We start from the raw sequence: 16,330 nt of genomic DNA on the forward strand, positions 1-16,330 counted from the left end.
GATGGTTTTGGAGTATGTCGAATGTATGGGATTTATGCTCCGTCCTGTACCCATTCTTCATTCACTCTTGAAGAATTGTTCACACACAGCTTCATCTCCATCCTAGCTTAAACATTCATTGTTCATACAAAGAGCAGCAAAAATTCCCAGCGCGTAGCGTCCAAGGACATCAGGATTCACATCAAATAATTACTACCGGTACGCAATCATTGGATTAAAGAAAATTTTGCATCCAAAATTTTATAAATCTCCTCGTAACAATTTCACAGGGCCTAAGATGACAAGACTAAGCTTTCATTTGAGCAGTCGATTGTTCAAAAGAAGCATCACGGTGAAGATCCTTAACATGACTAGAGAAAGTATTTGCATACTCTCTTATGGCATAAATACCAGCAAGTATGTCGGTCCTTCCTTACAAAGCTTCCTTAAGATGGAAGTTCCTCGCTATGTCCCTAGCCTTGTCATATTCATTTAACTCAACCAATATCTTCTTCAATCTACGGGCAAGTCCACCGGTCTCATTCTCAGTCACGCCTGAAACATGCCTTTTCTCCAGTGCCCTTCCAAGTGAAAGCACATACTCCACCAGCGGTTGCAACTTGCCACTGAACAATGAGAGCATATAATCAAAACACTACGTTCAAAGAGGGGAAAAACAGAAAACAAAAGGACATGAAAAACTCAAAAGAAGAATATTCAGTCGCGATAAGATTCAAACTAAGTGTAGGACAGCACTTCAACATGGAATCCTTTTTCCTAAATCCCGCCACTGTTTTTCACCCTATCTTTTAGGTCTAGTTTTAATCAAATATACCAGTGTTGCTTGGTATCTTGCTCCATGGTGTTGTAGTGCCTACTCCTTGTATATTTCATGTAATCCCCATTTTACTTATGATCCCTTGGAAAAGATACTTAGACCAATGACAAACTTATTACACAAGTCCAGAAAGACATTCAAATCAATTTTATCAGGATATGTTAAAGTCATCCACTGCCTTGAAAAATAGACAGCCAAGGCTCCACACTCTCTACGTCAGTTAATAGATCTTGCCTCTTAAAATTGTTCAACTGTGATGGGTTAACTGTGTGCTAAAAGTTGTTTGATCCACATAGTTGCCAAAAACAAAGAACAATCATAAATCATGCATGCAACCTACAAACTTTAATGGAAAGCTAATAGTCTGCAGATGAGAGAACCAAGTTTAGGATAACCAGACCTTTGAAGAAAAATAAATTAGGACACAAATCAAGCTTGCAACTGTGAGAAATGGAGATTTCCTCATTGTCAACATAAAATAAAATAATTAGCATCAACATCAATTACGCTAACAAGGGATAGGAAAATTATGTAATACAAAAAGGTCTAACCATAGTACTACAGTAACTGTTGACTCAAGGGGAGCTGAAGTGTACTTTTTTCCTGAAGTTTTGTGATTGTAATCTATGACCATTCATGTGGCTCAAATCTCCAAAAATTAAAATTTTCAAAACTTTTCGAACTTTGCATTTACTCACATAAACCACCACATCATGCAGCTGAAGTAGTATGACCCAGTTACCACTCCCGGTACCCGTAACCCTTAACTGATAGCATCCCACATCAGGGAGCGGACTAAAAGTAACATCGCGAACCAGACTAACTTAGAAAGATTTTTGATGATGAGTGCAACCAGGCAAATTTCAGATACCACAAGAGTAATTTGAAGCCTACAAGATTTGAGAAAGGAGCATAAATGCTTCAAAAAGTGCCTCGGAATACCCACTTGAAAATTGTTGTTTGTCAAGTGTGTAGCATATATGCTTGTCAGGACCATAAATGCTGCCCAAAAAAGTTTACCAAACGCAGCCTGAGGATTATTATCCGTACTAACTCAGAAAGATTTTTGATGATGAGTGCAACCAGGCAAATTTCACACATAAGAGTAATTGAAGCCTACAAAATTTAGGATTATTATCCATACCTGCGGCTTCCCGTGACACTTGGGCCTGACCACACCCCAGATAAAGAATCAACGAGTCTTTCAGTTCTTGAGATAGCATCATGAATATTAGGAGCAATACTTCGAACATGAGGTAAAACTTTCCCACACAACAGCTCATCCAGAGCAAGCTTTTCAAGAACTGGCAATGCCAGGATATCTTTCCACAAGCAGATATTTTTCATCAAGCGAACAGACATTCCAAATCGATATGCTGCAACTCGTGCTGCACTTGGCACAGCCTTCAATACAAGTGGGCTCCATGTCGGTACCTATGAAGTGAAAAAGATTAAAAAAACAGAAATGAAAGCAAGTTCTTCATAATTAGAATAGCACAACAACTGAAGGAAAACTACAAGTGCATGTGCTTATGTGTCTCAGAGAAATAGAGAGGTCAGTACTTTTACAGTTCAAAACTCATACCATGATATTAGCAACAGCAACAGCCAGTCGGGTACAAATTGCTCCCAGTAATTCAGCAACAGCCTCACTAGAAGCTGGAACATAATTTGTTAACAAGCTTGTGGCGGATACGGCATTCCTCGTCTCTCGCGTGCTAAGCATGTCCCAACAATGCACTATTTCATGATGTAAAATAGGAAGTGCAACCTTTTCCACTAATCCAGGAATGAGATTAGCATCAGCATCATCAGGAGTGAAATCGCTTCCATCTACTGGCGTACCATAATCAAATAGCAAAGAATGCCTGAACCGGGAGAGAATATATAAATGGAAAAGTTAGACAATTAGTCTTTGCCGTTATATCTCTACAAGTGTGTGCGTGTGTGTAAAGAGAATATGGAGAAAGAACAGAAGCATATAAAAGCAACAGTTAGTAAAATGAACATAATAGCCGTCACATACCACTTCATATCAAAAAAATCAGCATCCTCGTGAAGTGGATCCCACTTCAGAAGCTCAAGTCTTACATAAGGCGAGAAAATAGCAGGCACACTGAGTGACATGTAAGCATCACGGTAGGTTGATGAATAATCTTTCTTCCACATTTCAAACCGTTGTTTTACTACTGAAAGTTGAGAGTATTCCTCGGATGCATCACTAAAAACCTGGTCAGCAGTCTGAAGCAACAAATCCCGGTTTGACTGGTATGCTGTACTTTCATCATCACTCTCATCAGTGCTTGATTCTCCTTCTATTTTCTGGCTGCAGTTTTCCACTTCCATGGACGACAATCTCTTAGCATCAAATCGACCTTTCCTGCGTTGACGTGCCTCAGTTCTCCGTGTCGTATCCATACGCTTCTGCAGGTTCATATCTCTACCAAATTCGTCCAACATCACTGGTAAATTGGTTTGTTCTCTTACAGAAGCAGCTGCAGCCTGGGCTGCACTGGTGGCAGCAGCAATCATGGCAGAACTTCCACCACGTTCACTAAAAACTAACATTGCTGCTTTCACTGCTGTTTCTACTTCCAACATTTCATCATCATTTTCAGCAGTTCTTCTCTCCAGATTAGCTGAAGCACGATCTTCATGAAGTTTCTGCATCTGCTCTTCAAGCTCCTCTATGAAGGGAGCTTTATGCTGAGTAGAAAATTTCTCCATAAGTACACATGAACAAGCAATACATCTTACAGGCACCAATAATAACAAAAACAGTAACAACAAGAAGAAGCAGTTTTTGATCCCAAACACCAATGACATTCCAAAGTGCAGAGTGCAAGTCAATTAAGAGACAAATGAGTGTGCATAGCAAACATACACCAGTAGACAGAAATCGATATTCTTGTGAACTATGATTTACATATTCTGAGTCAACAAAGTGATCTAACATGTCTTGGCCTTCAATGCCACTTCCTACCCCCTTCAATGAAGGGTTAACAGAAAACATATCCAGAAACATATTCGAAGTGAAGGTCGTTTGATAGAGAAAGAGAGGTGCAAGAGAAAAGAAAAATAAGTGAACAGAAGTATCAAATTGGAACAACAGTATTCAATCAGTCTATGAACAAATAAAGCACTTACGCTGATTAAACCATACACAATGGTGACCATTGACCGCTTTCACATATGAACATATCATTTAAACAGGAGAGTGGGAAAAGATAAAAGGCTAAACAAGATAAGTACGTTAAGGGGGGTTGGGAGGGAAAGAGGAGTAATTATTTTCCTATTTTCTTTTTCTTATTCTTTTTTTTTCTTTTGCCAGGGGAGACTTCGTTAAAAAAAAGGGGCATCAAGAGGATTACCCCCCAGTCTGAGAGGAAAGATCAAGGAACAACCTGGTCTACTCACAAAAATTTGATGCACAAGAATACAAGAATTTTAAGAGGGAAATCAAATTTGCAAGCTGAAAACTTAAAGCTGCAACATAGGCCCAATTCTTGTGTATTCACGTCAGAATCCCCTGATTGTAGTCTAAATAAGTAATTGAAAAAAATGTCCTTTTACTCCATTAAGTGTAGAACTATTTGAACGGAACATGCAATGTATTCCTTTTCTTTTTAGATTCCATTTTCTAAATACTTCATGTTTTAATGATTTAAAAGTCTATCAAAACGAAATTAATAGCTATTTCTTGGTCACTATTGACTTTTCATTGCCTGTTATAATGTTTGCGTCGCATAGCAAAGTAAGCCTGTAAGACTGTAACTGTAAAGTTACTTCGTACTTTAAATTTGAGTAAACATTCCCGAATCAATTGATACTGACAATAAACTATTTTTGTCTAATTTATGTTCATATTCTGTATCTGCATTAAAATTTACTCCGCTGACAGAAGCCACCAGAGTAACAATTTATCCCATTGATGTTGACTGGTAACTAAATCAATAGGATTCACCAATTTTAATTGGAACTATCAACATATATCATTGCTACGGTAAAAACTCCATGATGACATGTTCTCAGTCTTATGCATGCAGGCATGAATAGACATGAGTGATTGTGCATAAGGGGATATAGGTGTATGGGGGTTGGGGGGACCAAAATAGGAAAGTAAGATCACACAGTGAAATGGAAGTTGGCAGAAGAAAAAAAAATGCAGGACATAGAATCAGATAAATGCATACCTGCAAAAATTCACATATAACAGAAACAAAGTCACGAAGCTTTTGCATAAAGATGAACTTCTCACCAGCAGCAGCGAGAGATTTTTCAAGAGCAGTAATATTTAACAGTGAGTCAGACAAATTCTCATCAGTCTTCGTCAATGATGATACAGTTCGGCAATGAGATTCCTGGGAAGAAGACAATAGTTCAGTCGCATGAATCAAAGCATCAAACATATTTACAAATATGTAAACCAATTGTTTTATCAAGTTTCCCAAATGTATGTTCTTATAATATCGACATTAACAATTTCCAAACTATGAACAACAGAAATTTCCTCCATAAATCAGATAAAATAAATTTGTGGGACTTCCTAAATATAATTTACAAAACAACAGATCTCACATCCCGGAAATAGTAAGCATTCTAAATCTAACTAAAACCACCTTATTAGCTTTGGCAACATTAAGAAAGCAAAAAATCCTACACACCCCCGAACCAAGCTAACGGGATGGAGGATTACAGATAACAAAGCAGCTTTTCGTTTAATATTGTTGGCTGATACTGAAGCTCAAATGTAAAATATGTCAAGGCCGAGAAGAAGCTACTTGGTATAATGGGCCCCTAACAGATGGTGACCAATTGATTATACAGCAGTCTATGTAACCTTTAAATCCCATCATGCCCACTAACAGTCAACTATGTACACATCCTAGTTTTGTGTTTCCAACAGTTTAACCAAGTAGCAATTTTCCTATAATTCACAAACCTACCTTTTTACCCCAGTCACAAACCAGAGGCTTCAAAAGTTTAGCAAATTACCAGAAATTTCCATTATAGCAAAAAACACTAGCATCCAGAGCCACCAATGTCTAACTCATATAAGATGAAAAATACGCTGATTGCTGACACCATACCATCCCATTTGTGGCACATTTTTCTCTTTTTTCTCTATTTTATTCAATCCATCCAATGCCGCACAATCATTAGAAGCCAAAAAAGTTATACTAATAATGTGAGAGACGTTCTAAGTTGCTTCCTACATGTATTTCTACTTTCTCAATATATCAATTGTCATACGTAGACACCCTAATTCTGATCCAAAGCCTGCAAGCACAAGGGACTTCAGGGAAAGTAATTAGTTTGAATGCAACCGTTAAGCAATGAAATATTTCCTAGCAGTCACATAATCATTACAGCGGCAATTTCTTTTTCGATATTAAATATATGTGTAGCTTAATAAACTTCCACACAGAATCCATACCTTAAGCCTCGTGATATTGTCCTGCAAGGCTTTCTTTGCAATCTCACCTTGCTGAGACATCGACATCCCATCCAAACCCTGAGGTCCTCCAAATGTTCCTCCAATACCTGGAAGAGACGCTCTTGCATATACAAAACTTTGTTGCTGCTGCACGCCAGGAACGATTGTAGGTGCACTAGTTCTACTACTATCATACACAACCCTACTAGCTGACCCATCATCCATTCTCTTCCCCAATCCCTTCCTAACCTGCTCCTCCACCCACAAACTCTCCTCATCCTCATCTCCATCATCAACATCATGATGAAAATCATTACCAGCCACAACTTCATGGGTCTGCTTGATTGGCCCGATGTCTATTCCTCTCTCATTGCCAACATCATCTACATCCCCAAACACGCCCTTCTTTTTGGTTCCAATCATAGCTATCCTCGTCCGGAACTCCGGCTCCTCATCACTCAACCCTTCGGCGGCACCGTGATTACTCCCAGAATCCAACGCAATATAATCCGGCGCAGCCCCACGCGCTTGCCGCATCCTCTCCCGCTTTGCCCTAATAGCTTTGATGGTCTCCTCGTCAGGAATCCCAGAATCCCCAACTTTCCCAATCCCCATCCTCCCCAAGCGACCCTCAACATCTCCACGATTCTCTTCAGAATCTGAGGTTTCTTCAACATCTTGGGGCTCTTGTGCCTGAGGCTTGAGAAGACCCTTGAGAATAATCTTGGGCTCGGCGGAGGAATCAACAGGAGGCGGTGGCGGGGGTCGAGAGGATGGGGCAGCGAGGGTACGAGTATTCTTTTGGAGCTCAAGAAGGGCTTCTTTGGTATAAGTCCCTGCTTGGGGCATGACATTAGAACTAGTAGGGGCGATACGTTCCTTGGAGGACGTCAATTTATGAGCGGAAGACGCAATAGATGAGGAAGACGAGGGTTTGGAGAGGCGCGAGGAGGGTCTAGACCGACGAGAGGGCGGGGCGGCGTCCTTTTGCTCGTCCTCCTCGTCGTCTGCGAAGCTGAGGAGCTTTTTGGGCTTCAAAGACGAGGATTTGCGAGCGGTGGAGAAGGTGGTGGCAGAGGGAGCGGGGCTGGCGGCGGCGGCGGTGTCTTCCTCATCGTCGGCGCGACGGCGGAAATTTCTGGCTCTAGAGTTGCTCATTATGGTTGCAAAATCGAGTGACTACGTACTGTTCTGCTCTCTCTCGAGTAATCCGACGGAATAGCTAAACCAGGTTGAGATATAATTCCTCAAGGAGCACCCTAACCGGATTTATTGCGAACTTATACGAGATTAGGGATACTAAAAGTTATCATTGGCATGTTTGGCAGTGCTTCATATCAATCCATTTAGACTACTGTTTCATTTGTTTAATCCAATTCCTTATTAAAAGAAAAGGATGGGGCTAATTGTACCCCTCATTTTTTCATTCACACCCCTTTATTAGAAAACCCTCATTAAAAATCACACGATTCTGAGTATTTTTTGGTTCTCTCTAGCAGAAGGTTCTCTCTTGGTAGATTAAATCTATGAATTAAATGCTCTCTGTTGAAAACTACACTCACAAACTTCTCTTGTACACACACTTTGCTTATCCTCCCTCTCTCAATCTCTGTACTAGTTGTTCCTGGAGCAACTCTGCCTCACATAAAGAGAGAGAGATTTTGCTTCTACAGCTTCAAATCCGACTTATTTGCTCCAATCACAGAAGTTTTAGCAGTTGTTTGCACTTGACGGCATAAAAGGGTTGGGACCTTCGAAAGCCTTTCAGCCCATTTATCCATTAGAGACAGGACAACACCTAAATCAAGAACATAGAAGGGTTCTGGAATATAGAGATATAGAAGAAGAAGATACAGAGGTGGTTGGTGAGGGAGTTTCGTTTGCGGCAACGGCGAAAAGAGTTTATCTTTGAATTGGGTTATGGTGCTCTTCGCGTCATAAGAGACGGAGAGGGAAGGGAAGAGGTTGGCACCTGGGGTGTTTTGTAGCCTATGGTTTTTTGTGTTTTTAGGGGTGTGTACGGGAAAATGAGGGTATAACTAGCCCCCACCAAAGAAAAATGTCATTAACAAAACAAATAATTATTTGTGTTACACTTTGATTTTTTAAAAATTTTATGATTAAGGCAAAATTTTATGGTTAAGGCCTTTTACTTCAAGGTAAGGAAGGGAGTAGGATTGAACATGTGTCGGATTTGGACCAATACCTCATCCGAACTACACAGATTTGGGTTAGAGGTTTTTCAACCTTTAACTAACCTAATGTTGGTAAGGGTCGGGTCTGTATATACGGATTGGGTCTGGTATGCTAGGGTTACGTCGGGTTAGTCATATTCTGTTGTCGGAATCCACATTTAGATTGTTGTTTGAGGCTTTGAGCAAATAAACTGTTACTTGCAAACATTTTATGAAACAATCAGCCCAACAACTAAAGAACTCAACAAGTTGAAACTAATATCTTTAATCAAAACAAAGCTCAATACTCAAGTCTTCAAGGTGAAGACTAAAGACAACTCGACATAGGGCATTGATACTTCGAGAGAACAATCGAAAAGCTTGAAGAGAATTTAAGCAGAGCAGCCATGGATACATATTCCTAATGTGTCGGCATTTTCTTGATTTCCTCTCTTATATTTTCTCCATGTATGACATTATTAGTTTTGACTTTTTTTTCTTTTTTTTAAAAACAAAATTTTGAAATGATTTATCCCTTAAAATACATGACGGATTTTTAAAAATTATATATTATAAATTAGCGTGGAAATCCATTATCGAAATATTCATATATAAAAAATCTCGCGTATAGATTTAGTGCAAATAAATTTTAATATATACCAACCATAATAAACCCACAATAGATAATACAATTAAACTAATGTAGATAAATTTAGTGTATATAAGTTGCAATATATATTATCCATAACAAAACCAACAGATAATGCAGATAAATTTAGTACATACAAACTTAGTGCAGGTCAAATCATTTAGATTAGTTTAGTGCAGATAATGCAAATAAACTTATTGTAGATTAGTTTAGTGTATAATTGTGTCTATACGATTCACAGTTCCGATATGGAAATTTTGAGTCTTGATTTAACCTTTAAAATGTTCAAATCTCAAAAGAATGTATGAGACATAATTATGTGGATCTTATAATATTTTTTTGAACTCCATAAAAATCATCTCAATCGAAGCTCAAACGAGTGAGTTATGTATGTTCGAACACACTGATGTCTGAAACTCAATTTCAATACCTAAACTTTGAGCCTCGATATGACCTATGGAATGTTCGAATCTCCAAACATGTACTAGATTCAATTATGTAGATATTAAAATCTTCTTTCTAACGTCGTAATATCCGTGTCAATCGGAGCTCAAACATATGAGTTATGATGGTCCGATCATATTGACATCAGAAACACATCTATCTTGCAAATAAGGGTAACTTTGTCAATTGAAAAATATTTTACACTTTTTGTGCTTATGGTATTAAAAAGAAGCTGTCTTTATTGGAATAAAAATTTATTTTGAAAGACTTATTGAACCGGCTCAACTTCCATGAATGACCATAAACCTATAAAGTTTTCTATTCACTGCTGTCCATTTTTTAGTTTTTTACAACCTCGTGGTCGGCTGAGCGGTCTCCGTCTGTCTGGCAAGAGGCGCACGAGGCCGTACATTTTTTGTCGCTACAACTACTACACAGTATACACCGCACAAGTTCAAAGCAAACCAAGCGACAATTTTGTCTCTGTGGGCTACCGCATCAAGTATCTCACGACTACTGTAACATTTCTTCTTTTTGATTTTGGATCTTTCGGTGTGGCAACATTTCTTGCTTTATGTTTTTGCCTTCAAAAAATGCGATCCATTTGATTTGCATGAAACTAAATAAAGGTTAAATTTGCTTCAAAGATTCCCTTTTTTTCTTGAGTTTTTTTGTTGTTCGTTTGTTACTGTGAATCGGGTCTCTTCAAAGGTGGCATTTTGAAGCTTGTAGCAGTTGTTTCTTACCATTTTTGGGCTGCTTATACTGTGGTTTTATATTGTAGGTATTGATTCAGTGCAGAAATGGCGAACATAGATATTGAGGGGATTTTGAAGGAGCTTCCAAATGATGGGCGTGTCCCAAAAACCAAGATTGTATGCACTCTGGGTCCTGCTTCAAGATCTCTACCAATGATTGAGAAGCTTCTCCGGGCTGGCATGAATGTTGCCCGCTTCAATTTCTCTCATGGAACCCACGAGTACCATCAGGAAACTTTGAACAATCTCAGGACCGCCATGCACAATACCCAGATCCTCTGCGCCGTTATGCTTGATACCAAGGTCTGTTTTCTCTTACAACTCTCATGTTCCTTGTTTACTAGTTTTATTCTTCATGTTACTGATTTTAATTGTGCTTCAAAGAAGTTTTTTGTGTTTTGAACATGTTATCCTAAGGTTGAAGTCAAGAAACTTTACCATTGTCCAAGGTTTACCCTTGAAGTCATAGCCGGTGTACAGGATCTTGTTGTGGTGGTGGGTTGTGGGAAAGACAGTTATTTTTTGTAGCTTTATCCTGCACTAAGAGTCTATGACTGTTTCCAAAGTTTGAATTTTGTAATGACTAGGTTCTATGCATGAGAATCATGAACTTTGCTACATTTTGGAAAACAATAGACAGGCGCCTGTTATATCAAAAGTTCTTTCAAACCGAACCAAAACCACTGTAGGATTGGCAGGAAGTAAAAAATATCACTCATTCCTGTAAATTTTGTTTTCTTTTGATTTCTTTTTTTTTTTGGCGGGAGGAGTATATCTCAAGTCTACTAAGGTGATAATAAAAATTTTTAACCCAATCCTCAAGAAAATTACAAGAAGGGTCACACATGAAAAGTTGAAAAAGAAGTGCTGGGAATGTTTGCTGACAAGGAGGGCGCAGTTTAGAATATAGGTTATTGAAGTGCTTAAAGTGGTAATATAGACTAAAAGTTACTGGATGGTTAATGTTCTGCACAGGGTTTTTCTGGTGGGTGATATCCTCTTTGGCCTTTGGATTCATGAAATAGTAAAGGTGTTTTTACTTGATTAATTATAAGTTGTGTTTATTTGTAATGATGGATTATCATTTATGAACCACTTGAAATAATCATACGTCCAACTCACCGTCACAGAAGCCGTGACATAAACAGCTCGGGATGATTGATATTTCAAAGTGCGAGCAAGATCTAGAATGAATTTTGATCAGGACTCAATCTTTTTTTCTCTCGTGGATTTCACTCATGCATGCAATATATAGAGGACAGCTATTCTTGGATTACTGGAAGTTTGAAAGCATTAAGAAAATTTGGTCATCCTTCTAGAACGTGTCGTAATTGATGCATTGCATAAGAACTTGACAATCTGTTAAAAAGACAGAGAATTCGACAATATGCTATTTGGTTCAAACAATTAAAGTAAAAGAGTTCCCATCAAATGCTTTTCTTTTGGGCTACTAGCAATTAGGCTAGGCATTCCTATTCAACCTACCATTGCTTAATACTTTCAAGATAATTGAATGATCTCATCCAGAGTATCTTCTCTTTTAGCTTTGTTAGTCTATGGTATGGTCAATGGTGTAATAAACATTTCCTGGTTGAATCTGCTAAACGTTCTTTTCCCATGAACTGCTGTGGGTTGACTTTCTATTACTTTTTTTTTGTTGCAGGGACCAGAGATTCGAAGTGGGTTTCTAAAGGATGGAAAACCTATTCAACTTAAGGAGGGTCACGAAATTACTGTCACGACTGATTATAGCATAAAGGGTGATCAAGAGATGATATCCATGAGCTACAAAAAGCTGCCTCTGGATGTGAAGCCTGGAAATACCATCCTTTGTTCGGATGGAACCATCACCCTCACCGTCTTATCTTGTGATCCGGCTGCTGGAACCGTGAGATGCCGCTGTGAAAATACTGCAATGCTGGGTGAAAGGAAAAATGTCAATCTTCCTGGTGTCGTGGTGGATCTCCCTACTCTGACGGAGAAGGACAAGGAAGACATTCTGGAATGGGGTGTTCCCAACAATATTGATATGATTGCTCTTTCTTTTGTTCGCAAGGGATCAGATCTTGTTAATGTTCGCAAGGTCCTTGGGCCTCATGCCAAGAATATAAAGTTAATGTCAAAGGTAATTTGATCCTTTACATTTTAGTTTTGTTTTATTTTGATATTGCATGCTTCTTATGGGAGTGTTTTTTTTTTTTCTCATTCTGCTGCTTCTATGTCTTCACTGTAAAAGAGCAATTATTGTTGATTTCCTTGATGAGACTGGGTCTTTGAAAGATTGTAAAGTCTAATATATTTTAAAAGGTATACTGTTTGAGGGCTGGGTACTGATATATCTTGAAGCATTTCTCTTGAGTGTTTTTTCTTTTTCTTTTTTTAATGTGAATGAAAAGAATGGTCCCACCTATGAGTGGCAAAATCCTTTTCCGCCCTCAAGTCTGTTTAAGGTATAGATAGTGTTTAGTGCAGCTTCCTGGATGAAGAAGTTCATTAAAGAAATGTTTTTCACTACAGACAAAATTCCTTCAGGGAAAATATTCTTTTTTCTTTTGCCTTCTTTTTGTCTCTCTCTTGCTTGAACTCTCTTTCTCTTCGTGAAAGAGCATGTGCATTTATTGACTGATATACATATGCATCATATAATCTTATTGGCGGATAGAGCAGCATACAAAACATAACAAATATGACTGACATTATAACTACTGAAGAAGATGAGAACTGTATGTGAACATGTTGTGTTTACTTATTTTTCTTGCAGCTTAACAAGTCCTATCCTGATGCTGAAAGCTCAGTATAGATGTCATTTTTAGGATATGAAAATTTCGGATTTCGGATTTGTTACTTATTCTTCACCAGCTTCTGCATATGGACTCTTTAAAAAGCTATCTTCAGGCTTTAGAAAATTGAAAGTTTTTGACGTACCAAAGTAATCCATCAAAGCCTTGGAGACAAATCTCGGCTTGCCTCTTTCTGTAACTCTATTTAAATATTGCACCATTATAGTTATCATGCATTTGCAGCCTGGTTTATGAACGTACTAATAGAAGTACTCTAGCAAACGAAAAATAAACTTCCAAGCTGAAAGTTTCGCTTTCTTCCTCCACTTTGTTTGTTTTCTTTTTTTAGTCTCCCTTTTCTTTCGATGTAGCTATTTGTTCAGTGACTTCTGTTTGATGATGAGGATGTTGCTATTGATGTAGTGATTTCTTACTGCTGATGATGTTCTTTGCATGCTCATTTTTTGGTTTTCTGTGAATGAGAAGCAATAATTTTTGTTTGGGGTTGATATTGCTGTTGGTTTGGTGACTTCTATATGTGCGGCCACGTGTTTTCATATGAGTGCGTGCATGGACATGTGCACTCTTGAAAATACCTTAATGAAGCAGTATTTGTTGTCGCAAACTGATGGCTGATTTATTGTCGCATTTTCTTAGGTTGAGAACCAAGAGGGAGTTATCAACTTTGATGAGATCTTGCGTGAAACTGATGCATTTATGGTTGCCCGTGGTGATCTTGGAATGGAGATTCCAGTGGAGAAGATTTTCCTGGCACAGAAGATGATGATATACAAATGCAATATTGTGGGCAAGCCTGTGGTGACTGCAACTCAGATGCTTGAATCCATGATCAAGTGTCCCAGACCTACCCGTGCTGAAGCTACTGATGTTGCTAATGCTGTCTTGGATGGCACTGATTGTGTCATGCTTAGTGGTGAAAGTGCTGCTGGAGCCTATCCGGAGCTTGCCGTGAAGATTATGGCTCGAATTTGTGTTGAGGCAGAATCCTCCCTAGACTACGGGACTATCTTTAAGGAGATGATACGATTGACTCCACTTCCTATGAGCCCATTGGAAAGTCTTGCATCTTCTGCTGTCCGAACAGCTAACAAAGCCAAAGCAAAGCTCATTGTTGTGCTGACTCGTGGTGGTTCCACGGCCAAGTTGGTCGCGAAGTACAGACCAGCAGTTCCCATCCTATCTGTAGTTGTCCCAGTGTTGACAACGGACTCATTTGATTGGAGCTGCAGTGATGAGGCCCCTGCAAGGCATAGTCTGATATACAGGGGCTTGATTCCTATTATGGCAGAAGGTTCTGCGAAGGCCACTGATGCCGAATCAACTAAGGCTATTCTGGAAGCTGCTTTGAAGTCGGCAAATGAGAAGGGGTTGTGCAAGCCTGGTGATGCTGTTGTTGCACTTCATCGTATTGGAGCTGCCTTTGTTTTGAAGATCTGCATGGTGAAGTAATAGAAGAGTGCCTAATGTGCATTGATTAGCTTCTAAATTCCATCAGCTTTTAATTTTCATTTTGGTGTTGTCTCTTGAAGACTTGTAGTATTTTTGCCTCATTAGATGGTGGAATGAACTCTTTGAGAAGTTTTTCTCGACGTTGTTAGTGTCAACAAACAATTCAAAATGCCTGTTTCTTTGTAGAACAGATCTGGGTTAATTGTTTGGATATGTATCTGGTAAACATAATTCCATATTTCTAAACTCATCTGAGACTAATATTTGTGAGATACCCATTTTGCATTACTCTTTGAGGTTTGTTAATAACACCACCTCACAAGTCACAGCCATATAATCAGTGTCATATTTGTTTGTTAACTATCTAATTGAACTTGAAAACATTATTATTGTAATTAAAACTGAAAATAAATTAGAACTATAATAATAGATTAGCTAATGATATAAACTAAATCAATTTCCAAATTATTACACAAAATCTCTATATTTAGCAATAATATCAACTAAGCATGACCTAAATTATCAATATTTGTGTCGAGATATTGTCTAGACTTATTACTAGAAAAACTTGTGATGGGTCTACACTTCTTACTAGAAAAACTTGAATTCCATCACAAGATCTCCTTCAAGACGCCGTCCATGACTATGAGTACATCAACTAAAGGCAATTTTACTTTCGAAGTTTGTGATTGCTTCTTGAGGAATTCAACCGAAATAAAATAATTAGTTTTCACCAATACCTTAATTATGTTCTTCCAAATTCAAAGTCGTAATTCAATAAAACTTTCATTGCTAATGACAACGAACAAAATTATTATTATTATTTTTATAGCATACATCATGAATAGTCTATGATGGTTACAGTTTTCATGAATAACACAAATTTGGTATGAAAAGGGTGTTTCTTAGCTTGGTGTTTTGTAAATGAAAATAAAGCATTGATGAATTTGTTTTGTTGGCTATTGATCACTTAAATGTAATATTATTTGAACATGTTTTGCTTGTGTCCATGAAATAGCTCCTGATATGCTTGAGGTGGGAAATGGAGGAATGACTAAAAGATGAATACATTGCACACACTTTCTTATCCAATGCATGTTACATTTAGTACACATAAATTTCAATATGTACTAATTATAACAAAACCACGATAAATAATGCATAATGTAGATAAATTAAGGGTGAAAGTCTTACCTCTACTTAATCCTTCCAACTTAAATTTCAAAAAAAAAATGTCATCTAAATAGAAGAACCAGGCGCGGACCCTTGGCAAGAGGAGTGGGGTCAATTGACTCCACAATTTTTTTTTTCATTACCTACTTATAAAAATTAGACTTTTGACCCCGCCTATTTTTTTTATTTTGACCCCCTCACTCATATAACATATTTCATACATCGTAGAGTTAGAATGTTAAATGGACTATAATCCATAAGAAATTTTAAAGGGCCCAATAAATAGGTTTAGTCTAGTCTTGTAAATTATTACTATTGTATTTTAAAGACCCATAATTTATCCTTGGACAGAGTCGTAATAGATAATCCACTTTCAAAATATAAAAAATTATCGACCACATTTGTAGATTAATTTTCAATTATTAATAACTTCTGTTCTATAATATTTTATTTTTAGTGTTGTTTTCCATACTTTTAAAGAAATATTTTGATTTTGACCCCCCTCATGTAACAGTTAAAGTTAGAATGTTAAATGGACTATAATCCATAAGAAATTTTAAAGGACCCAATAAATGTGCTTAGTCTAGTCATGTAAATGGTGAGTTTTATTTACACCACATTTTTTACT

At 37.8% G+C, this 16,330-nt stretch overlaps 2 protein-coding genes across 2 annotated transcripts; one reads left to right on the plus strand and one right to left on the minus strand.

The window, feature by feature from the left end:
* Positions 1 to 154: 154 nt before the first annotated feature.
* Positions 155 to 7,503, minus strand: LOC120013204 (transcriptional repressor ILP1). The gene is made up of 6 exons (XM_038864939.1): positions 6,255 to 7,503; positions 5,011 to 5,178; positions 2,844 to 3,523; positions 2,403 to 2,685; positions 1,962 to 2,251; positions 155 to 605 (listed from the first exon to the last, which is right to left on the minus strand). The coding sequence occupies exons 1-6, from the start codon at positions 7,410 to 7,412 to the stop codon at positions 413 to 415; spliced, it is 2,772 nt and encodes a 923-aa protein (XP_038720867.1). The 5' UTR covers positions 7,413 to 7,503; the 3' UTR covers positions 155 to 412.
* A 2,466-nt stretch (positions 7,504 to 9,969) lies between these two features.
* LOC120012226 (pyruvate kinase, cytosolic isozyme-like) lies at positions 9,970 to 14,801 on the plus strand. The gene is made up of 4 exons (XM_038863551.1): positions 9,970 to 10,150; positions 10,306 to 10,582; positions 11,943 to 12,404; positions 13,717 to 14,801. The coding sequence occupies exons 2-4, from the start codon at positions 10,325 to 10,327 to the stop codon at positions 14,527 to 14,529; spliced, it is 1,533 nt and encodes a 510-aa protein (XP_038719479.1). The 5' UTR covers positions 9,970 to 10,150; positions 10,306 to 10,324; the 3' UTR covers positions 14,530 to 14,801.
* The last annotated feature ends 1,529 nt before the right edge of the window (positions 14,802 to 16,330 follow it).

The sequence above is a fragment of the Tripterygium wilfordii genome, chromosome 13 (genome assembly GCF_013401445.1).
Source record: "Tripterygium wilfordii isolate XIE 37 chromosome 13, ASM1340144v1, whole genome shotgun sequence".
Taxonomy (NCBI): domain Eukaryota; kingdom Viridiplantae; phylum Streptophyta; class Magnoliopsida; order Celastrales; family Celastraceae; genus Tripterygium; species Tripterygium wilfordii.